This window comes from Oratosquilla oratoria, chromosome 13 (assembly GCF_046742065.1).
Source record: "Oratosquilla oratoria isolate Oo_2021 chromosome 13, ASM4674206v1, whole genome shotgun sequence".
Taxonomy (NCBI): domain Eukaryota; kingdom Metazoa; phylum Arthropoda; class Malacostraca; order Stomatopoda; family Squillidae; genus Oratosquilla; species Oratosquilla oratoria.
In genome coordinates this window covers 33,327,711-33,353,144 of record NC_134789.1, presented here as the reverse complement: position 1 = coordinate 33,353,144, position 25,434 = coordinate 33,327,711, and the positions used below count along the sequence as shown (strand labels likewise).

The window sequence follows — 25,434 nt, the reverse complement described above, 5'->3', positions numbered from 1 at the left end:
CTTGACTCAAGGTATGCATGACCTGAAGGTTCATGAAAAGGCAGCTTACCCAACTTATCTTTCCAAGCCAGTAGGGGGCTGCTTCAACACATTCAAGACGTAACATTTACAATTCCTTTCCTCAGGCCCTGGAGGGATGCCACACACAAACATGTGGATTAGTAACCCTCATTGTGGATAGTTTTCTTCTTGTCCATCTGATTATCCAACACACTCTTCGGTGGCAGGAAACTGACAGAGAAACCAATTATGATCATGTGACAGGTAGTACTGGGTTACATGGTACCAGTAGGAGGACAATTAGCCTCACCTGACAATTGGGAGTTAGTAATACAAAAAATGTAAAAATTTTTCCCATTTTTATTTAGTTTTCAGTCATTTTTACAATTTTTATTTCTTTTTTTCTTTTGTGCCTTTTTATTTTCTTTTATTTCTTCCCCAAGAAATACTATGCCACGTGGTGAAAAGAGCAAGGCATACCTGTACTCAACTAGGCCTAGAGCTGTAAGTACATGTCCACACTGCTACTGCTATAACTCAAGTATCACTCATAATGTAATCTTACTCTTTGCCAAGCCAGCAGTGTACCCCTGCTCTAGTCCCGCAACCTCAATTCTCTTCCGTGGTCACTCTCAGTGACCAAAGGGATTTTTTTTTTTTTTTTTTTTTTTTTTTTTTTTTTTTTTTTTTTTGACAATATCATCAACAAAATAAAAGAAAAGAAAAACCTCTTGTACTTTTCTCATCCCCACTACACTTGGCAGGGATGACAGGATTACAATCAACAAGTTTCACTAGACGTTTTGTCAACACGAGTGTAATATGCAATTTCTTTTATTTATCATTTTCATAGAAAAAATAGTATTCACAAGTGAGCAACAAAAGTTGTTTTTACACCGAGCAAAACATGGTAAGGTAGAGGGAAATACACAGGTACACTGCCACAAGGGTCTAGCAATAGCTTCCCTACATCCAATGCCAAATCAAAAAGCTTAAAGGACAGTCTCCATGTATGAAGTTCTCCGCAGTAGCCTAAGCTGAAAGGGATATAGTATAACCCACAGCAAAGGGACAGGCAAATTGGGCTCCTTCTACAGCATAGCCCTGGGAATCATGTATCTATTCATATTGCAAACTTAGTAAAGCATTGTCTTAAAGCAGAAAAACAGATGAGCACTCGTACTGCTCGACGCTTTTTATCTTACATTTATGGCCTTTTAAAAAATTTCATATAAACTTTTTGCATATTTTGTAAGATTAGTAAGATGTCCTAAAGAATTTGCTCAACTGTACAGATAAAAGCATATGTAGTTATTACTTTGAGGATGTTAATGGTTCCATGGATCCATGGGAGAGCCACTAGTCGTGTAACATTCTTCTATGTTGGGAGACAATTTTCCCATCAGAGGAATGCAGAGGCACATTAACTTTTATACCTCGTTTCTGCTGTCCTCAAAGATTTCCTTTATCACCCCAAAGACTCCTTCTCTCATGCTCTTGTGGTGGAAATACAAGAATATCACCCATGTTCCCATGAATGTTACAAAAGTGACTAAACAGGGTGCAGCAAAAGGAATAGCACTCTCCCTTTCTGTATTTTTCTCCTACGAGTCCAGGTATATTTTGACTTGGCCATCACTTTACAAAGGAGAAAAAGCCATTGCTAATACATACATATGCAAGTATCACATTATCTAAGTCCCCACTAGATATATATTGGTGGTGTTACATCTAATGGACTTCACTATCATAATGTAATTCTCACATCACAGTTGAGGTGTATATCTTTTCATGCAAGTCAGTCTATATTCAAAAACACAAACCTCTCCCAAATTTCCTATTTACAAAAATCATCAATAAAAACTAAATTTAGCCTCTATATTCCACAATATAATAATTTTCTTCACCCTTATCTTTACAAACATAGATCACCATTAAAGACAGAATTTTTATACTTATGAGGATAACCTTGTCCAGAAGTGCAAGGAGAGGCATGGAAAGACATACAGAGAGAGAAGGACAGACACGTACAGACATACACACACACTTTACACATTTGTATATGGTAAGCTGAAGTACAAAGTAGAAATATCCAAACTGAAAGTTTAAGGATGCAAGGGCACAAACAGAAATAATGAATACAAGCTTTCAGTCAGTACTCAACAGAAAACCAATGAAAGTTTGATACGGCCCAGACTGGAATATGCAACAGTGATCTAGTCACCATACTTAAAACAAAATATAAAAAAAAATTGAAAGAATACAATAGGCAGGAACCAAGATAATCCCTGGTCTAAACATGTTCTATGAAGAAAGATTGAAGAAACTGGACTATCCACATTGAAAGAACAAAAAGAAAGAGGCAACAAGGTAATGATATTCACACTGGAAACAGCTGGAGAAAAAAAAAGAAAAGAATTACTGGTACAAGAAGAAAAATTGACGAGAAGTCACAGTAATAAACTGAAAAAAAAAAAACCCACAGATTTCAAGAAAAGGCTTGACAAATGAAGGAAAAGAAACAGAACCAGTGTTGTTCCAACCTTGTACACTACAATTAGGTTAATACACATACACAAAATAAGCTATTTTTCAGATTTGTAAATGCAAGTTGAAGTATAGAAAAGGAATATAAAATCTGAAAGTTGAAGATGTTGTAAAGAATGTAAGCTGAAATAATACATGAAAGCTTCCAATCAGCAATAAATATGGAAGAGGAGATTGTGAGAGAAGATTGAAGATAGGGAAGATGTCATGAATCCTAACAACAAGTAAGTGAAGTTTTCCATTTACTCAAAAAACTAAAGTGAGAACAGCTTTTGGGCCAGGTGGGATCTTATCTTGAATAGTGAAAAAGTCAAGAATAATCTAGTTATAATGCATCAACTAACTGCAACTTCTCTAGCAAAGAGGAAGGTATCATTGGACCAGAAATCTGCAAATTTGGTGCCAATATTCAAAGAAAACAGGAAGGTACAACTAAATTAGGGACCAGTACCTTCAGCCAGTATGACAGGTGAAATGTGTATGAAGAAAGAAGGATGAATTACTTAGGGGAGAAAGGAATCTTGGTTGACAATCAATTTGGAATTGGAAAAGGAAAGTCTTGTGTAACCAACCTGATAATTTTCATTCAAGAATGAAAGATCTGTTGCATGTGAGACGGTTAAATGGATTGTGTATACCTGGATTTGGAGATGGTGCCACTAAAAGACGAGTATGGATATTAGAAAAGATAGGGAGGCCTGAAATGGGTCAAGGACTAATTATCAGACATGTGCCATAAAAAGGCAGAACACATTAACTCCAAAAATGCTATTTTCGCAATTTTGGTATCTATGGAATCAGCAGAAAGATACCTTATTCTTAAGGTGGGTTAATCCTATCCCGCCATTATATTGGGGTCTCAACAGGCAGACTGCATTAACTCCACATGTTTTCTGCGTTATTAGAGGGCAACACACTAGCTCTGCTTAACATTTTGTGGGAATCTATTGCCATAAGGCAACAGTTCTAATGTCAATCCCCAGACCTGCACAACTTCAAGATGCAGATACAAGTAGCAAAAGAGTAACGAGCATTCAAACCTTTACCATCGATTTTCTCAAAACAAGAATTTTGGAGTTGATGCATTTTGATTTTTTATGACAACAGTAATGAGAGATGGAAAGTTGGACTGGAGAGAAGTGAATTGTGGGGTATCACAGGGTTTGATACTGACACCAGTGATGTATCAGTGATATGATGAATGAAATAGGCAGCTATGCAAACTTGTTTGTGGATGAAGCTAAGATCAGGAAGGTGAAAAATAAGGATTGTAAGCAGCTATACAAAGATCTGATAATTATGAATGAAGCCAGGAGTGGAAGATGAAGGCCACGAAATTTAAATTCTTGGAATCTAACCCCATATACTACAACTTGGTAAATACATCTGGTTGAACAGACCCAAGTATCCATATGTGCACACTTACATACAAAGAGAAAGAGTAATTAGAGTTTGAGTGAGTGAATGAGTGAGTGTGTGTGTATAAGAGAGAGAGAGAGAGAGAGAGAGAGAGGAGAGAGAGAGAGAGAGAGGAGAGAGAGAGAGAGGAGAGAGAGAGGAGAGAGAGGAGAGAGAGGAGAGAGAGGAGAGAGAGAGGAGAGAGAGAGGAGAGAGGAGAGAGGAGAGAGAGAGGAGAGAGAGAGAGAGAGAGAGAGAGAGAGAGAGAGAGAGAGAGAGACAGAGAGAGAGAGAGACAGAGAGAGAGAGAGACAGAGAGAGAGAGAGACAGAGAGAGAGAGAGACAGAGAGAGAGAGAGACAGAGAGAGAGAGAGAGACAGAGGAGTGGGGGGGGGAGAGAGAGAGAGAGAGAGAGAGAGAGAGAGAGAGAGAGAGAGAGAGAGAGAGAGAGAGAGAGAGAGAGAGAGAGAGAGAGAGAGAGAGAGAGAGAGAGAGAGAGAGAGAGAGAGAGAGAGAGAGAGAAATACTTATATGTAACTACCTATAACCCAAAAGAATATTAATCATAAAACTAAGTCTGGATTAAATCAAAGTTCCAGATGTCTCAGCCAAACAAACATATCTGTAGTGCCAATGTTCCCAGGGCAAGGCAGTAGTCAATCCAAGAACGATTTAGAAGTAAGCATTATCCTTCACACGTCCACCATCTCCTTCAGATACAAAGCGCTTGCGACCCCTGAGGAGGAAAAAATAATAATAATAACATGGTTTAAAAGACTATACAAGTTTTTCTACAAATGGAAAAAGTAGCTGTACAATAAAACAAGTTTAACTTTTTCTACTTACCTGACAGGCAGTTTCTTTACGACATCTTCTCCAATCACTTTGCCAATGTGGCACCGTGCAACAAATCGCTCTAACACCGTGTATGCGGGAGGAACATCCAAACAAATTTCAGGCATATCTTCATAAACCTAGGGCAAGATGAAATTCCTTTGAAATTGAATATTATCTTAGAATGGAAATTATAATTAATTCTTGTCTTAGCATTATGTCTGCAGTACTACTTCACAATGGAAATATAGATACTTTTGTATAATAAACATATGCCCTAATAATTTGTTGGTTTCTAATTTGCAGTTGAAAAATATCAATTAGAATATTATCAAAGTTTACATTTGGCATATGCATATAGTTTCAAAACAGCCTCACATACATGATTCAATAACCAAACTTCATTTCCTTGAACTGAATTTAGCATACCACTTCTGACTCAGGTAGTGACTGTACTATCGCACTGCGTTAACCACATAGTAGCATGCAACCAAGGTTTTGGGGTGTATCTGCAGAATAGTCGCACATTTGTCTATGTTAGAGTAAAATTTCTACTAGAGAAATTATGCTACTTTTGTACTATGAATATCTCTCCATTATGCTGTTCCCTTGAATATGTCCTTTACAATTTCTCTCTCTCTCTCTCCCCCCCCCCCTTTTCTTTTTAATAGGGGATGGAATGGGTAGGAGTGGTTTCTATACCTTTGTTTTTTTGGCTACCTCCTGTGTGAGGGGAAGAAAGCCTTTGGTAATGTATGTATGTATGTATGTATACTTTTTCTTTTCCCTTGTGTCCCCTGTGGTAGGGGAATGAAAGAATTCTACCACAGTGATTCCTATGCAAGCCATGAAAGGTGACAAAGTGGAATGGAGTGATAGGACTTGGTATCCTATCTATAGAAACACCATGCGAGGGCAGCCTTTATCAGTGCAATTCATTTGTTACAACTTTATCAAGTATATAGTCATGGTACACATTTGAGAATAAATGGGAATATCTGGGAGAACAGAGGGAGGTCACTGGAGCCAAGGAAAGATTAAGGAGAGGGAGCAATTGTCTGTGAGCAGGTCATTTTTCACTGCCAATGAACAAATGTGAAAGAAGAAATAAGGAGAGGGGGCTTTTGTCCACTGATGATGGACAAAAGCACGAGTGGAAAAAGGTATGGAGGGCAACTAGGGATAGCTTTCCATTAATTTGTTGGTAATTGGAATGTCTGAAAAAGGGAGGTCAAGTGATGGTGGACTGGTTGGTGAGGTTATTTAATGTTTGCTGGAGAGAGGGTAGAGTACCGAAGGACCGGAGGAGTGCCTGTATAGTTCCTCTTTACAAGGGAAAAGGGGACAAGTGTGAATGTAGTAGTTTCAGAGGGATTAGCTTGTTAAGTGTAGTTGGGAAGGCTTATGGGAGGATCTTGATTGAGAGGATTAGGAGAGGAACAGAAGGAGTAATTGGTGAGGAACAGTGTGGATTTAGGACAGGTAGAGGTTGTGTAGATCAGATCTTTGTGGTAAGACATATGTGAGAAAGCTATAGGTAAGGGGAAGGATGTTTTTTGGGCTTTTATGGATCTGGAAAAGGCTTATGATAGGGTAGACAGAAAGGCACTGTGGGAGGTTATGCAGATTTATGGGATAGGAGGAAAGCTTTTGGGAGCTGTCAAGAGTTTTTATGAGAGTAGTAGAGCTTGTGTCAGAATTGGAAATGGAGAGAGTGAGTGGTTTGAGGTAAAGGTGGGACTTCGTCAAGGATGCGTTATGTCGCCCTGGCTGTTCAACTTATACATGGATGGGGTGGTGCGAGAGGTGAATGCAAGGGTAGTGGGTCAGGGATTGGAGATGGTTAAAGAAAATGGAGAAAAGTGGGAGGTGAGCCAGCTGTTGTTTGCAGACGACACTGCGCTTGTGGCAGGATCGGAGGAGGGATTGAGGAAGTTGGTGGCAGAGTTTGGGAGAGTATGTGATAGAAGAAAGCTAAAGATAAATGTGGGTAAAAGTAAGGTGATGAGATGTACAAGGGGTGAAAGTGGCAGTAGACTGGAAGTGAACATTAAGGGAGAGTGACTGGAGGAAGTGGATAGTTTTAGATACTTGGGTGCAAATGTAGCGGGAAAAGGTGGAGTGAAGGTGGAGGTAGAATGTAGATTGAGAGAAGCAAGTAAATGCCTTGGTGGATTAAAGAGTGTAATGAGGAATAGACATTTAGGAATGGATGCGAAGAGGAGACTGTATGAAGGAGTGATTGTGCCAACAGCACTGCATGGGGCAGAAACTTGGAACATAAGAGAAGAAGAGAGGAGTTTGAATGTGTTTGAGATGAGGTGTCTGAGAAGTATGGTGGGGGTTACTAGGCTAGATAGAGTGAGAAATGAGGAGGTGAAGAGGAGAACAGGGGTGGAAAAGGAGCTGGGAGATAGGGTTGATGAAAGAATATTAGGATGGTTTGGACACATGGAAAGAATGAGTGAAGAAAGACTAGTAAAAGAGGTATGGAAGGCAGATGTGGAGGGAGTGAACATGAGGGGACGTCCTAGGATGAGGTGGATGGATGGGGTGAAGGGGGCTTTGGGGAAGAGGGGAATGTCTGTTGAGGAAGGAAGGGAGAGGACGGAAGACAGAGGTGAGTGGAGAATGGTTGTATATGGATGATGTTGTGATTGCATGAGGAGGAATGAGCGGGGTGGGTGGGGGATGAGGTACTATGTGTGAGCAAATTTTGATGCAGCCCGAAGGGATTTCTCCCCGTCCTCTCCTTATATGCAAGGGGGGACAGAGAGGGGGGGTCGCCGATTAAATGAAGCGGCCTTGCTGTGGATGTGCTGTGTCTTGCGACACTGCTTCTGACCCAGGGCGGTGGGCAAGGTGCAGGGATGACCCGTCATCCAGGAGGTGCTCAGATGAAAGGGAGGGTGGGAGGGGTGTGGAGTGTATTTAGGGATGAAATGGGTGGGAGTGATTTTATGCCTTTCCCTTTTTGGCTACCTCCCTTGAAAGGGGGAAAAAGTGTTGGTATATGTATGTAATTGGAAGAGAGGGGGTTGCCAAATTTATGAAGCGGCCTTGCTGTGGATGTGCTGTGTCTTGCGACACTGCTTCTGACCCAGGGCAGTGGACAGGATGCAGGGATGAACCCGTCATCCAGGAGGTGCTAAGATAGGAGGGTGGAGGGGAGTGGAATATATGGGAAATGAAATGGGTGGGAGTGATTTCTATGACTTTTTCTTTTTGGCTACCCCCTGCATAAGGGGGTAAAAGCCTTTGGTATATGTATGTATGTATGTATGTTGTTGTTGTCATTCCCTAGACTGTCTGTCCGAGCAGTCCCGTCTCCCCAAAGAATGCCACAGCCGAAACTGGGTTTTCCCACAAATCCTTTATAGTGTATGTTGTGTTGTCTGCGTGCATGATTGTGTATAATGCAGTCTTCCATTATGTGTTATATGGTATGGGAAAATAATCCAGCCATACCTTCATACACTCAACACATGGTTCATCACAAACAGACTCAAAATAGCTCCAACCAAATCTACAGCAACACTTCTCACCAACTGGACAAAAGAACACAAATCCATACCTCATCTCTACATCAACAACACTCTAATACCACACACAAACACACCGAAAATTCTTGGTGTAACATACGATACATCCATGTCTTTCAAACAACACATCACAAACATAAAAAACAAATGCACACCTAGACTTAACGCACTTAAGTCAATCACTGGAACAACATTTGGACAAAAAGAAACTAATACAACAATATACAAACAATGCATACGCTCAGTGATGAATTATGCGAGTCCTGCATGGGCTCCTAATCTCAGTGAGACACACCACACCCTTCAAATCATACAAAACAATGCCCTAAAAACAATTACAGGCTGCACAAATACAACACCTACAGACCATTTACACCATGAAACAAAAGTCCTCAAAGTCAAGGACCAACTCGACATGAGTGGCACACAAACACTTGCTGCAGCCACCACAAACACATCACACCCGCTACACTACATAGCAGAACACCCACACACATCAAGAAACATTAAAACAACACCCAAAGACCTTTATAACACATAGATACTCTCTTCTCTTCCTCCATAACCACCAAATACCAGCCTCCGGAAACATATTCATAATCATATCACTCACCGCTCCATCAACACACTGAAAGACAACACACTGCTGCATGCCAGACCCCCTGATATCCACCCTTCTGAATCCTCTCTCCCACGAAAGGACAGAGTCCACCTGGCCAGACTGCGGTGCGGCCACTACCCAGCACTTCTAAGCTACCAGAAGAGGCTGGATGACCGCATTGTGTATGTATGTTGTTCAATGGTGTTGGATCCTTGGACAATGGTTACTTCCAAGCATTTTTTTTTTCAGATTTTATTGGATTCTAGTACCAGTAACTCTGCCTTCTCACAGTCCATTAGATGATTGCTACTATTCCTGTGTGCAACAAGTATTGGTGGTGACATGACAGACACTGTACCAATGTTCTCAGATCAGTGTTCTCATGTCATGCAATGTTTCCCTAATGCAGGACTTGCTACATCCCATGCACAGAATCTGATAGACACCAGCTTTAATGTCAGCTTTAATGTCTTTTCACCACTATCTATTCTCATCCTCATGATGTCTTTTATTGTCCTACTGAACTGGCCCACTACTTCCAAATTGCTGGATTTTAGAATTTGAGCAAGGTTGGTGTGTCGCCAGTTGGTAAAATGAGTCCCTTAATTGTTCCAATTCGTTGTCTACAGCTTTTCAGAATCTCAGTTGCCTTGATGAGGAAAACTGGGATTTTTCTTTTTTTATGCCTCCTTCATAGAGCAACATTTTTCCTCTAGGTATTCTTCACTGCTGAAGGAGGAGTGGGAGGGAGTGAAGGATAGAGTAGAGCTAGGTGTGGAGGAGGAATGGGGATGGTTCAAGGGAGTCACAAAGTGTGCAAAGATGGTGTGTGGAACAAGAAGGACAGGAGGAAATAGAAGGAAGGGTAGTGAATGGTGGGATGAGGAAACAAAGAAGGTTGTAGAAGAGAAGAAGCGAGCTTTCGCAGATTGGTTACAAAATAGGGCAAGGGAGTCATATGAGAAGTACAAAGAAAAGAGAAGTAAAGCAAAAAGGTAAAGGAGGCAAAGAGGAGAGCAGATGTGAAATGGGGTAAGAGTATGACAGAAAATTTTGAAAGTAATAAAAAGATGTTTTGGAAAGAAATTAAGAGAGGAAGAGGAGGCGAATCAAGTAGAGAAGAAAAGGTAAAAGGTGCAGATGGAGAGATGATAATGGAAGAGAAGGCAGTAAGGGGAAGAGAAGGCAGTAAGGGGAAGATGGGCAGAATATTTTAGGGAGTTGCTGAATGTGAAGGAGGATAGGGAGGGAAAGATAGCTGCAGTGGGAAATGCTAAGAAAATGACAGTTGTTAAGATGATGAAAGCAGGTAAGGCACCTGGTCTGGATGGATGCCATGCAGAATGTCTTAAAAAAGGAGGTACAGTGATGGTGGACTGGCTGGTGAGGTTATTTAATGTTTGCTGGAGAGAGGGTAGAGTGCCGGAGGACTGGAGGAGTGCCTGTATAGTTCCACTTTACAAGGGAAAAGGGGACAAGTGTGAATGTAGTAGTTTCAGGGGGATTAGCTTGTTAAGTGTAGTTGGGAAGGCTTATGGGAGGATCTTGATTAAGAGGATTAGGAGAGGAACAGAAGGAGTAATTAGTGAGGAACAGTGTGGATTTAGGACAGGTAGAGGTTGTGTAGATCAGATCTTTGTGGTAAGACAGATATGTGAGAAAGCTATAGGAAAGGGGAAGGATGCTTTTTTTGCTTTTATGGATCTGGAAAAGGCTTACGATAGAGTAGACAGAAAGCCACTGTGGGAGTTTATGCAGATATATGGGATAGGAGGAAAGCTTCTAGGAGCTGTCAAGAGTTTTTATGAGAGTAGTAGAGCTTGTGTCAGGATTAGAAATGGTGAGAGTGAGTGGTTCGAGGTAAAGGTGGAACTTCGTCAAGGATGCGTTATGTCGCCCTGGCTGTTCAACTTATACATGGATGGGGTAGTGCGAGAGGTAAATGCAAGGGTAGTGGGTCAGGGATTGGAGATGGTTAAAGAAAATGGAGAAAAGTGGGAGGTGAGCCAGTTGTTGTTTGCGGACGACACTGCGCTTGTGGCAGGATCGGAGGAAAGATTGAGGAAGTTGGTGACAGAGTTTGGGAGAGCGTGTGATAGAAGAAAGCTGAAGATAAATGTGGGTAAAAGTAAGGTGATGAGATGTACAAGGGGTGAAAGTGGCAGTAGACTGCAAGTGAGCATTAACCTCTTCACTCCAGGGCACATCGCACGTCTGGCAGCATTAGCTGCCCGATGTGCGATGTTGCGTCATAATAATCACATTATAAAAAATAAAGTCAGTGCTCAATCATTCGTTCTCTTTCACCCATGAATTTTGATAACCATAGAAAATATGATGAAGCCAGTTTAGAGAGAATGGAGGTTACGTAGGTATGACTACAATAAATATAATCAAGACACCGACATCTGCATCATCGCGTACCCACTTGCTCCTCATAACGCTTACGTAGGCGTCACCATATGGAAGTGGTTAAGGGAGAGCGACTGGAGGAAGTGGATAGTTTTAGATACTTGGGTGCAAATGTGGCAGGAAAGGATGGAGTGAAGGTGGAGGTAGAATGTAGATTGAGAGAAGCGAGTAAATGCCTTGGTGGATTAAAAAGTGTAATGAGGAATAGACATTTGGGAATGGATGCTAAGAGGAGACTGTATGAAGAAGTGATTGTGCCAACAGCACTGTATGGGGCAGAAACATGGAACATAAGAGGAAGAGAGAAGGAGTTTGAATGTGTTTGAGATGAGGTGTCTGAGAAGTATGATGGGGGTTACTAGGCTAGATAGAGTGAGAAATGAGGAGGTGAGGAGGAGAACAGGGGTGGAAAGGGAATTGGGAGATAGGGTTGATGAAAGAGTATTAGGATGGTTTGGACACATGGAAAGAATGAGTGAAGAAAGACTAGTAAAAGAGGTATGGAAGGCAGATGTGGAGGGAGTGAACATGAAGGGATGTCCTAGGATAAGGTGGATGGATGGGGTGAAGGGGGCTTTGGGGAAGAGGGGAATGTCTGTTGAGGAAGGACGGGAGAGGACAGAAGACGGGTGAATGGAGAATGGTTGTATATGGATGATGTTGTGATGCATGAGGTGGAATGGGAGGGGGGATGGGGGGTGAGGTAGTATGTGTGAGCAAAATTTGACGCAGCCCAAAGGGATTTCTCCCCATCCTCTGTTATGCATGGGGGGACGGAGAGGGGGGGGGGGTCGCCGATTTGATGAAGTGGCCTTGCTGTGGATGTGCTGTGTCTTGCAACACTGCTTCTGACCCAGGGCAGTGGACAAGGTGCAGGGATGACCCGTCATCCAGGAGGTGCTAAGATAAGAGGGAAGAGGGAGGGTGGAAGGGTGTGGAGTGTATTCAGGGATGGAATGGGTGGGAATGATTCTATGCCTTTTCCTTTTTGGCTACCTCCCTTGGAAGGGGGGAAAAAGCCTTGGTATATGTATGTATGTATTCTTCACTGCACATCTTCAATGCCCTATGGAAGAAACTTATCACTACTCCTTTCTTCCCCGATGTAGAAATTATCTAAAAGTTTATTTGTGGGTTTCCTGTACACTTTAAATTGCAGTTGATTACTATATTTTATGTGTGTGTCTATGAACCTTGTCTTGGGTATTGGCTGCATGTTATTGCGAGATTATAAGCTGCTCAGCAGCATGCAGCTGATACTTCACGGTCTATATAGGGTGCCCCTACAGACCAGAGCCACACACCATTTTGTCTGTGTTAGAGGAAATATATTTTCATTGAGAAATGACAATATTTTATTAGAATGAAACTGTCCCTCTGTTATATTGTTCCCCACTCTTAACCCCTTCCATACGGTGCCGCACACGTAGGCGTCATGGACTTAGATCTCAGTGGCAGCAACCAATGCCAGCCGTACGACGTGTCGTAATAATACTCGCATAATAAAATATAGTCACCGCTTATATCGATCGTTCTCTCTTCACCCGTGAATTTTGATAACCATAGAAAATGCGATTACAAAAGAATTAGAAAGAATGACATTATGGAGGGGTGACTACAATAAATATAATCAAGACGCCGATATGGCAGCCTCGCGAATACACTCGCTCCCCATGACGCCTACGTGTGCGGCACCGTATGGAAGGGGTTAATACTGTTCTGTACCACTTCTCTGAATATTCATTTCCTTTTTTGTTGAACCCTGTATTAGGGGAGAATATTACTGCCACAGAATGTTCCTACTTGAGTCGTAAAAGATAACAGAAACAGGACAGGGATTAGACTAGGTATCCTACTGTTGCCCAATGGAAAAAAAAAAAAGCATAAGAGGGTCTGGGTGGAATTTTCCAACCACAACCCAAAGGTTTGGGTCTTTTAATATGCATAGATGTGGTACAGATGACAGTAAAAGGGAAGAGATAGGCATTATGTTTGTGAGAAGATGGATGTGTTGGCAATGAGTGAAACTATGTTGAAAGGGAGTGGAGAGTTCAAGTTTGGAAGCGTAGTTGGGTCTCAGGAGTGGAGAGAGAACATGGGAGAGAAGGGGTGGCTATACTTGTAAGTTATGAGATTGGTAAACATGTGGTGGAGTGGAAGGTTTCTTCAAGGTTAATGTGGATGAAGGTGAAACCAGGAAAGGAGATATAGGTTTTTGTAAGTGCATACAAGCCTGGTAGTGGGAAGAGTGAAAAGGAAAGGGAAGCTTTTTGGACAGGTTTAAGAGTGCATCAAGGGTTTAGAGAGAAATGTCAATGTAGTGGTATTGGGAGATCTTAACCACTTCACTCCGGGCCAAAATCTCGTGGGCAGCATTAGCTGCCAGATGTACGATGTTTCGAAATGATACTTGCATCATAAAAAAAAGTCACCGCTTATATCGATCATTCTCTTTCACCCGTGAATTTTGATAACCATAGAAAATGTGATGAAGACAGTTTAGAGAGTATGTCATTATGCAGGGGCAACTACAAGATGCCGATATGGCAGCCTCGCGTATCCACTTGCTCCTCATGCCGCCTACGTAGGTGGCACCGTATGGAAGGGGTCAATGATAGGATAGTGGTGGATAGATTTAGATTTTAAATACTTAGAGTAGACAGGAAGGCAATGTGGGAGGTATTGCAAATATATGGGATAGGAGGAAAGCGGTTATGAGCAGTCAAATGTTTTTACAAGAGTAGTAGAGCATGTGTTAGGATTAGAAATGGAGAGAATGAGTGGTTTGAGGTAGAGACTTCATCAGGGATGTGTTATGTCATCCTGGCTGTTCAATTTATACATGGATGGGATGGTGTGAGAGGTAAATGCAAGGGTTGTGGGTCAGGGATTGGCGATGGTTAAAGAAAATGGAGAAAAATGGGAGATAAGCCAGCTGTAGTTTGCTGAAAACACTGTGCTTGTAAAGGGATCAGAGGCATTGAGGAAGTTAGTGACAGTTTGGGAAGGTGTGCTAAAAAGGAAATTGAAGATAAATGTGGGTAAAAGTAAGGTGATGAGATGTACAAGGGGAGAAAGTGGCAGCAGACTGGGAGTATTAACCCCTTCCATACGGTGCCGCACACGTAGGCGTCATGAGGAGCAAGTGGATTCGCGACGCTGCCATATCGGCGTCTTGATTATATTTATTGTAGTCGCCCCTGTGTTTTTACATTCTCCCAAAAGCGCCCTGAATCCCATTCTCTGTGGTTTTCAAAATTCGCGGGTGAAAGAGAGAACGATCGATATAAGCGGCGACTATATTTTACGATAATATTATTATTACGTGACGTCATACGGCTGGCATTGGCTGCTGCCCGCGAGATTTAAGTCCCGTACTGAAGTGGTTAAGGGAGAGAGACTGGAGAAAGTGGATACTTTTAGATACCCAGGTGTGAATGTGGTGGGAAAGGAAGGAGTGGAGGTGGAGGTAGAATGTAGATTGAGAGAAGCGAGTATATGCCTTGGAGGATTAAAAAGTGTAATGAGAAAGACATTTGGGAATGGATACTAAAAGGAGATTGTATGAAGGAAATATTGTGCCAACAGCACTGTATGGGGCAGAAACATGGAACATAAGAGGGGAAGAGAGGAGTTTGAATGGGTTTGAGATGAGGTGCCTGAGAAGTATGATAGGGGTTGCTAGGCTGGATAGAGTGAGATAGGAGGTGAGGAGGAGAACAGGAGAACACGAGTGGAAAGGGAGTTGCGAGATAGGGTTGATGAGAGAGTATTGGGATGGTTTAGACACATGGAAAGAGTGAAGAAAGATAGTAAAAGAGATGTGGAAGGCAGAGGTGGAAGGAGTGAACATGAGGGGTCAACTTTGGATGAGATGGAATGATGGGGTAAAAGGGGCATTGGGAAAGAGGAATGTCTGTTGAGGAAGGACAGGAGAGGACAGAAGATAGGGGTGAATGGAGAGTGGTTGTGTATGGATGATGCTGTGATGCATGAGGTGGAGTGGGTAGGGGGATGGGGGGTGAGGGAGTATGTGTGAGAAATAAACTGATGCAGCCTGAGGGGATTTCTCACCATCTCCTTTGCTGCATGAGGGGATGGAGGGGGGGGGCTCACTGATTTAATGAAGTAGCCTATCTGGGGGTGTGCTGTGTCTTGCAACACTGCTTCTGACCCAGGGCAGTGGGCGAGATGCAGTGATGACCTGTCATCCAGGAGGTACCAAGATAAGGGGGAGGGAAGAGGGTGGAGGCGAGTGGAGTATGTTAGGGATGGAATAGGTGGGAGTGGTTTTTATGCCTTTGTTTTTTGGTTACCACCCTTAAAATGGGGAAAAGAGCCTTTGGTATATGTATTACGTCATTTTCTTAGTGCTTTCCACTGCAACTACCTTTCTCTCCCTATTCTCCTTCACAAAAAATCTCCCTTTCCTTTATAGTACACTCTTCTCACTACCAGAACCTTATGCATTTATAAAGACCCACATCTCCAATTTCACTTTCATCCACATTAACCTTAACCCCTTCCATGCAATGACATCTACATAGGCATCATGAGGCACAAGTGGGTATATGAGGATGCCTGCCTAGGAGTCTTGATTATATTTATTTTGTAGTTGTAGCTGAGAGACCCTTCTTTGTGTGAATTGGTTTGATTGCTTCTTCCATGCAATACAGCTGTAACTTTATATCTTATGAGAGTGTTGTGATGCACCATTGAATCATTGTACATCAGGCAGATGCTGCGAGCAAGAATTTGACTTGTACTGAAGAGGTTAAAGATAATTCCACTCCACCAATGATTTCTCTTGTTACTTACTGGCAGAGCCACCCCTTCCCTCCATCCCCTCCTCTCTCCTGATACCCTCCCCACCACATTCCCAAACTCAAATTCACCTCTCCCTTTTAACTTAGTTTCACTTTATGCCAACACATTCATCTTCCTTTTCACAAATACACTGCCTATCTATTACCTTTTACTCTAATCTGTACCATACCCATGCACATTTAATCACCCAAATCTGGTTGGAAATCTCCCAGACCCTCTTATATCTCAACTTCTCATAGGATATCTTTACAGAGAGCAGTATACTTGGTCCTATCACTCTGTCCCAATTTAGCCACATTTTCCTTCCCTTTACATGGGAAATCGTGGCAGAATTCTTTCCTCCTCCTACCACAGGGGACAGAGGTGAAAAGGAAGTAGTACAGTCCAGTTTTAAGAGGGAACAGCATAGTGGAGGGATAGTCACAGTACAAAAGTAAAATCATTCTTCTAAGAGTAGAGATATTACTCTAAGAAAATTATGTGTGGCTCTAGTCCATAGGGGTGCCCCAAAACAGTCTGTACAGCACTGGTTGTATGCTACTGTGCAATTAATTCTGCAAAAAAAAAAAAAAATCTGTAGATTTAAGGACTTCTTTAATGCCTGTTGGTGGCAATATATTTTGGAGATTTGGTTAGTAATAGTTACTCCCTAGCCTTAGTCAATAAGGGGAAAAATAACATCAACCTTACAAAATAATTACTCTTACCCTAAGAAACCCTTCTTTCATTTGGTGTGGGGTAACAATAATGGAATTATGGAGTGATGCGAGAAGGTCGCACATCATGTTTGCTGTCCGGTCATCCATCTTTTCTAGAGTCATGATGATTGCCTCGTAAACCTAAGGAATAAAAAAATTCTATCAGCAAATTTCATAATTCAATTTTTCAACAGTTAACAATAGATATGTATACTTAATGCTCAACTAGTACATGTATACATACACCAAGGGTACTTTCCCCCTTACCAGGGAGGTAGCCAAAGTCAAAAGACATAATTCAATTCTCACCCCATTCTACTCCCATCCACTACCACTCCCTCCCTCTCATCTTGGCTCCTTATGAATGATTGGTCATCCGTGCATCCTGCCCATCACCAGAGTCAGAAGCAATACAGCAAGACAACATATCCACAGCAAGGACACTTTATTCAATTCATTCCTTCTCATAAAAAAAAAAAAAATTGAAGATGGGGAGAAACTCCTTTGGGCTGTGTCAAAATATCATTCACACAACCACTCCCTAAACCCCCAACCCACTCCCATTCTCCACTCACTCCTATTTTCTACCTTCTCCCTTCCTTCCTCAACAGACATCCCCCTCTTATACAACACACCTTTCATCCCACCCATCCATCTCATCCTTGGTCTCCCCCTCATTTGCATTCCATCCATCTCTGCCTTCTACACTTCTTTTACTAATCTTTCTTCAGTCATTCTTTACATGTGCCCAAACCATCCCAATATTCTTTCATCAACCCTATCTGCCATCTCCTTTTCCACCCCCACTCAACTCCTCGTTTCTCACTCTATCCAGCCTTGTAACCCCTACCATACTTCTTGGACATTAAACTCTTCCTCTCTGGCCCCATACAGAGCTGTTGGCACAACCACCCCTTTATACAATCTCCTCTTAGCATCCATTCCCAAATGTCTACTACTTATTACACATTTTTATCCTCCAAGGCATTTACTTGCTTCTCTCAATCTACAATCTACCTCAGGTCAGATTTTTGTGGTAAGACATGTGTGAGAATGCTTTAGCAAAGGGTAAGGATGTTTTTTGGGCCTTTATGGATTTGAAAAAGATTATGACAGGGTGGACAGGAGGGCACTATTGTTGCAAGATGATTGAAGTTAATATTCAATCCTTTAGATGTCTTGCATGCACATGCATGCATTGGTGCAGAATGGGATGCCCAATGTCTTTTCAATCCTTTAGATGTCTTGCATGCACATGCATGCATTTAGTGCAGAATGGGACGTCCAGTGTCTTAAAAGAACTCCCAAGGGACATCCCATTGTGTTCAACCTGACAGTAGTCATAGGGGCCAGGCAAATCTGACTGCACCTGGACATCTTGTCCAAGCAGCCAGGACACCTGCATCCAACACTGCCAAAGTGCAAAGTCAGCATATGTCAACCATATATATTTCATTATTTTGTGTTCCCTTTTGTAAATATTGACCCATGCATGAATACCAAGTGTCCATACTCAGTCAATGCATTTTACATTGTAGCAGTAAGATTGTACATTGTAGAAATAGGAGAAAATAAATTGCTTTAGCTAGCTGTAGTGGCAACAGCCACCTTATGCCTGTAAACAGAACAATTGGCAACTGCCCGAGGTCTCCTCGGAGTTGTTCCAAGAATGTCAAACAAAATATCAACATTCTGGTGGCCAGCGGTGAAGAGGCAAAACTACAACTCAACATTCTGGCAGCAAGCAACAACTCTACATTCTAGTGACAATGGTTACTGATTGGATTCCATGTGCTAGGATACATTAGAGATTTACACTCCAGTCAAACATAGCCATGTCCCAACTCTATGCTCTTTGCTGCATTGCCTAGCAACACTTACAAGGCAATGCTCCAACACTTCATCCATCATCTACTACAAGCCAATGCTCCAATGCTTTTCATCCATCATCTACTACAAGCCAATGCTCCAATGCTTTTCATCCATCATCTATTACAAGTCAATACTCCAACACTCCTCGTCCATCATCTATTATGAGGCAACGATCCAACACGCTTTGTCAAGCATCTATTATGAGGCACTCCATTTTGTGTGTGTGTGTGTGTGTGTGTGTGTGTGTGTGTGTGTGTGTGTGTGTGTGTGTGTGTGTGTGTGTGTGTGTGTGTGTGTGTTTGTGTGTGTGTGTTTGTGTGTGTGTGTTTGTGTGTGTGTGTTTGTGTGTGTGTGTCTGTGTGTGTCTGTGTGTGTGTGTGTGTGTCTGTGTGTGTCTGTGTGTGTCTGTGTGAGTGAGTGAGTGAGTGAGTGAGTGAGTGAGTGTGTGTGTGTTTACCTAGTTGTATTATACAGGAAGAGAGTATGCTTGTAGTGATCTTTGTATCTTTCAGCATCTAGTTTGTTCTTAATTTCAGTCTTTTCATGTCCTCTTGTTTTTCTCTTTTCCCACTTTAATAAATCTTCTCTGTCAAGGGCTTCCATCCCTTTCATAATTCTGTAAAAGGCCAGTAGATCTTTCTCTTCTTTGTTCCAGAGTTGGTACAGTAAAATTCCTTTTATCAGACCTTCAAACAACAGACTAGTCCAAACATCCAACTTTTTTCTTCAATGTCCCAAGTCGGATAAAAAGTTGAATTTGTCCAAACATCCGACCATTGAGCGGATGTTTAGTTGCTGCTATCACCAATACAGATTCATGGCACTCAGGTCGGCTGTTATTTTCGCGGGCATTTCATTATTTATTTACATTTGGCCATTGGTGGTTGTTTCTCCTCCACTCTGTTTTGTTTATTATGCTTTATTGTACCATAAAGAAGTGAAAATGTCCCAAACCAGTGATTTTTTTTTTAATCTGTTAGTGTACGTCCAAACATCTGACCTTTCCAAACATCCAATCTAAGTTAGTTCCCATCAAGGTCTGATAAAAGGAATTTTACTATAGTTCCAATTTGGACAACCTTTATTTGTATATCAATTTTAGAGTGTGTTGCTGCCATCTACAGTATGTCACTGCTCTTTGGATTTTTTCTAATTTCTTTATATTCTTTTTTTGTACCGAGTGTGAGTGTCCATAGTGTTGCAGTGTACTCCAATCTTGGTCTTATCAGTGTGACTAATATTTTCTTTTACCAAATCTTCATACAACAAGCAGTCAAAGGCCACTTTCATTGATCTTAGTAAATTGAAGGTTTCTGACTATTTTGTTGATATGCTTCTCTGGTGACATGTGGCAGGAAGGAGTGGAGGTGGACTGTAGATCAACTTGTAATATCACTAGAGTGATATCCTATACATTTTTTATTTAATCCTTCAAGTGTGCAGATGGAACTGTATTCTGGCTATTGCCAGACTTATTCTGCTGAAGGAAATCCATCATACACTCAAAAGAGTTAGCAGTGAGGAAAGACCAATGGAATTCATGAAAGCAGTCCAAGTCCACTAGAATACATCTTTTTTTTACACATCATCAAACCTTTTTTTACTCACATTGTTAGTTATGTTTCTCTCCTCACAAGTACCACTTAAGTGGAACCTAAACCAATCATTGAACAGACATGGGCTACAACTCACTTGTTTGAGACTAACAATGGAAGCCTACGCAAGGTGGTTTTGCAAGATGACAATGGAAAGATGATCTCCCTGCCAATGGAAATGAGAGTAGTGACAGGTTCTGAAAATGGCTGGCAGGGGATGATTCTAATGTCTATCTTGCTCAACCACAACTTGCAAGTACCAATCATTGGTTCCTGAAAATAAGAAAAATAATCTATACAAGAATTTTAGACATATATCTACTTACTAATTCATGATGAAAATGAGGAACTTCCAATTCCTGCAAGCACCGTGTGGCTTCATCTATGTCAGAAGACGACAGGAATTCTTGCAGAAGCATCACCATCTTCTTAATCAGGTACTTAACAGGGCGGGTACCTCCACCAACACCCCAAACATTGTCAAGTCGCACCAGTCCATGTCGCATGGACAACAAATTATCTGCTCGGGAAAGTGCCATAGCCGCACAGTCCGTCTCCACCTGGAATAATGAATGCAAGACCTTTATACACAAGATTCAAACCCAAAAATTTCAGTGTACCAAGTCTGTAACCAAGAATTAATATATATAACAGTGGCCTTCACTAGATAAATGATGATGATGAGAGATAGAAGAGGGGAAGGGAGAGGGGAAGGGAGAGGGAAGACTGAAAATGAAATGGATAGGGTGAAGGGGGCTTTGAGTAAAACAGGAATGTCTGTTGAAGAGAGAAGGCAAGAGAGGTGTGAATGGAGAAGGGTTGTGAATGGATTATGAATTGATACAGCCCAAAGAATTCTCCTTGTCTCGATTCCCTTTACTGTACAATCCCTTCATGAGTGATCTCCAGACTCCTGTACCTGAGCTAAACACCAATGTTTTCTCATATAGAGATGAGATCTATCTATATAAGAGAGGTAGCCAGTCAAACCACACACCCACTCATCCACCATGCTCATTTCCCCCTCCTCTAAGTTCCTCATGGATGCAGGCCCACCCCTATCTCCTGCCCACTGCCTGGGTCAGAAGCAATGGAGTATGACACAGTACATTCACAGCAGAGCAGTTTCATTTACACAGTGACCCTCCCACTCTCCTTAAGCAGAAAATGGAGATGACAGGGAAATCTCCCTTTGGGTTGATTAAAAATATCATCCATACAGACTTCTCCACTCACACCTGTCCCCTGCCCTTTCCCTTCTCTGTTCAACATTCCCCCTCTTGCTCAAGTCCCTTTCACCTCATCTACTTCATTTTTGGTGGTACCCTCAAGTTAACTTTACCTCTACTTTCCCCACACTTGCGCTAATCAGATGACCTGACAATAATGAATTAATTAATTAATCCATTGCCTCTGGTCTCTTGCACAAGACCCACACCCTTTACATAACCAACAACAGCCTCCAGGCAGGTCCACAAGTCACTCTGGTATGATGTATTGTGTTGTTGTCTAGGAATTGTCAGTGTAGGGCATTGTATGTCAAATTAAGGATTACATGAAAAGGTACAAGTAAATAAAATATTAGTTAATTATTCGTTTAATATTCTTTCACCATTGTGCCAAACTATACTCATTTTGAGAACTGGATTATACTTTATTGTTCACACGAGAAACATAGCTTACACATCCCATGTGTGTACATGCATGTATTTACCTAGTTGTATTATACAAGAAGGGAGCTATGCTCGTGATGACCCATCTTGTATCTCTCGGCATCAAGTTTTTTTCTTAAAATCTTGAATAGTGTTTGCACACACAGTTTCTTTGTCTAATTTGTTCCAAATATCTATCACCACCCTGTGGTGGGGGGAAAAAATACTGCCACCAAGTATTTCCACTTGGATCTTAAGAGGTGAGAAGAAAGGGACGGGGAGTGGGACTAGGCATCCTTCTCCTTGTAGCCCCAAAGGGGACATTCCTAAATGAAAAAGTAAAGGCATAAGAGGGTCTGGGAGTTTTCCGACCAGCACCCTAAGGTTTGGGTCTATTAATGTGCGTGGATGTGGTACAGATGAGAGTAAAAGGGAAGAGATAGGTAGTATGTTTGTGAGAAGAAAGATGGATGTGTTGGTTTTGAGTGAAACTAAGTTGAAAGGGAAGGGTGAGTGTAAGTTTGGGAGTGTAAGTGAGAGGTTATCAGGAGTGAAGAGAGGGCAAGGGAGGGAAGGGGTGGCTATTCTAGTAAGTGAAGAGATAGGTAAACATGTAGTGGAGTGGAAGGATGTTTCCTCAAGGATAATGTGGATGAAGGTGAAACTGGGAAAGGAGATGTGGGTCTTTGTTAGTGCATATGGGCCTGGCAGTGAGAAGAGTGGAGAAGAAAGGGAGGCCTTTTGGATAGATTTAAACGAGTGCATAGAGGATTTAGGGAGAAATGTCAATGTAATAGTACTGGGAGACCTTAATGCTATGGTAGGAAATGGTCCAATTGATGGAGTGGTTGGGAAATGTGGAGTTCCAGGAAAGAATCGTAGTGGAGAGTTGATGGTGGAAATGTGTCTAGAAAGAGTTGATGATAGCAAATACAGTGTTTCGGAAGAAAGTCAAGCATACGTACACATGGAAGAGGGTGGTGGATGGAAGGGTGGTAGATAGAGCGTTGATGGATTATGTAGTGGTAAATAGGACTATGATAGGAGGAGTTAAGGATGTACATGTGCTAAGGGGAGAGGGTGGGGGAATATCAGATCATTTTTTGGAAGGTAAGTTGAGAGTGGAGGATAGATGGAGAAAGAGGAAAGGGACAAAAGGTAGGGAGGTGCTTAGCACTAGTGAACTCTTTAAATGAAAAGGAGGAGGAGTACAAGAAGAACATGAAGGAGAAGTGGGAGGGAGTGAAGGATAGAGTAGAGCTAGGTGTGGAGGAGGAATGGGGATGGTTCAAGGAGGGAGTCACAAAGTGTGCAAGGATGGTGTGTGGAACAAGAAGGACAGGAGGAAATAGAAGGAAGGGTAGTGAATGGTGGGATGAGGAAACAAAGAAGGTTGTAGAAGAGAAGAAGCGAGCTTTCACAGATTGGTTACAAAATAGGACGAGGGAGTCATATGAGAGGTACAAAGAACAGAAAACAGAAGTAAAGCAAAAGGTAAAGGAGGCAAAGAGGAGAGCAGATGTGAAGTGGGGTAAGAGTATGACAGAAAATTTTGAAAGTAATAAAAAGATGTTTTGGAAAGAAATTAAAGAGAGGAAGAGGAGGTGAATCAAGTAGAGAAGAAAAGGTAAAAGGTGCAGATGGAGAGATGATAATGGAAGAGAAGGCAGTAAGGGGAAGATGGGCAGAATATTTTAGGGAGTTGCTAAATGTGAAGGAGGATAGGGAGGGAAAGATAGTTGCAGTGGGGAATGCCAAGAAAATGACCATGATGAGTGAGGAAAATGGAGGAGAAATAAGGAAGGATGAAGTGAAGGCAGTTGTTAAGATGATGAAAGCAGGTAAGGCACCTGGTCTGGATGGATGCCATGCAGAATGTCTAAACAAAGGAGGTACAGTGATGGTGGACTGGCTGGTGAGGTTATTTAATGTTTGCTGGAGAGAGGGTAGAGTGCCAGAGGACTGGAGGAGTGCCTGTATAATTCCACTTTACAAGGGAAAAGGGGACATGTGTGAATGTAGTAGTTTCAGAGGGATTAGCTTGTTAAGTGTAGTTGGGAAGGCTTAGGGGAGGATCTTGATTGAGAGGATTAGGAGAGGAACAGAGGGAGTAATTGGTGAGGAACAGTGTGGATTTAGGATGGGTAGAGGTTGTGTAGATCAGATCTTTGTGGTAAGATATGTGAGAAAGCTATAAGAAAGGGGAAGGATTTTTTTTGGGCTTTCATGGATCTGGAAAAGGCTTACGATAGGGTAGACAGAAAGGCACTGTGGGAGGTTATGTAGATATATGGGATAGGAGGAAAGCTTCTAGGATCTGTCAAGTTTTTATGAGAGTAGTAGAGCTTGTGTCAAGATTAGAAATGGAGAGAGTGAGTGGTTCAAGGTAAAGGTGGGACTTCTTCAAGGATGCGTTATGTCGCCCTGGCTGTTCAACTTATACATGGATGGGGTAGTACATACATACATACATACATATACCAAGGCTTTTTCCCCCTTACAAGGGAGGTAGCCAAAAAGGAAAAGGCATAAAATCATTCCCACCCATTCCATCCCTGAATACACTCCACACCCCTTCACCCTCCCTCTTATCTTAGCACCTCCTGGATGACGGGTCATCCCTGCACCTTGTCCACTGCCCTGGGTCAGAAGCAGTGTCGCAAGACACAGCACATCCACAGCAAGGCTGCTTCATTAAATCGGCAACCCCCCCTCTCCATCTCCCCATCCATAAAAGGAGAAGACGGGGAGAAATCCCTTTGGGCTGCGTCAAATTTTGCTCACACATACTACCTCACCCCCCATCCCCCCGCCCATTCCACCTCATGCATCACATCATCATCCATATACAACCATTCTCCATTCACCCGTCTTCTGTCCTCTCCCGTCCTTCCTCAATAGACATTCCCCTCTTCCCCAAAGCCCCTTTCACCCCATCCATCCACCTCATCCTAGGACGAGAGGTAAATACAAGGGTAGTGGGTCAGGGATTGGAGATGGTTAAAGAAAATGGAGAAAAGTGGGAGGTGAGCCAGCTGTTGTTTGCTGACGACACTGCGCTTGTGGCAGGATTGGAGGAGGGATTGAGGAAGTTGGTGACGAGTTTGGGAGAGTATGTGATAGAAGAAAGCTAAAGATAAATGTGGGTAAAAGTAAGGTGATGAGATGTACAAGGGGTGAAAGTGGCAGTAGACTGGAAGTGAGCATTAAGGGAGAGCGACTGGAAGAAGTGGATACTTTTAGATACTTGGGTGCAAATGTGGCAGGAAAAGGTGGAGTGAAGGTGGAGGTAGAATGTAGATTGAGAGAAGCGAGTAAATGCCTTGGTGGATTGAAGAGTGTAATGAGGAATAGAATTTGGGAATGGATGCTATGAGGAGACTGTATGAAGGAGTGATTGTGCCAATAGCACTGTATGGGGCAGAAACATGGAACATAAGAGAGGAAGAGAGAAG

At 42.2% G+C, this 25,434-nt stretch overlaps 1 protein-coding gene across 1 annotated transcript in view; it reads right to left on the bottom strand.

The window, feature by feature from the left end:
* Positions 1 to 342: 342 nt before the first annotated feature.
* Pdcd4 (Programmed cell death 4) overlaps positions 343 to 25,434 on the bottom strand; it is a 47,532-nt gene continuing 22,440 nt past the window's right edge. Inside the window, exons 5-8 of the mRNA XM_076196995.1 lie at positions 20,654 to 20,887; positions 16,870 to 17,001; positions 4,793 to 4,920; positions 343 to 4,682 (exon numbers count right to left, since the gene is read on the bottom strand). Of these exons, the coding sequence (XP_076053110.1) occupies positions 4,619 to 4,682; positions 4,793 to 4,920; positions 16,870 to 17,001; positions 20,654 to 20,887 (558 nt within the window). The 3' untranslated portion in view covers positions 343 to 4,618. The remainder of the gene's footprint in view (positions 4,683 to 4,792; positions 4,921 to 16,869; positions 17,002 to 20,653; positions 20,888 to 25,434) is intronic.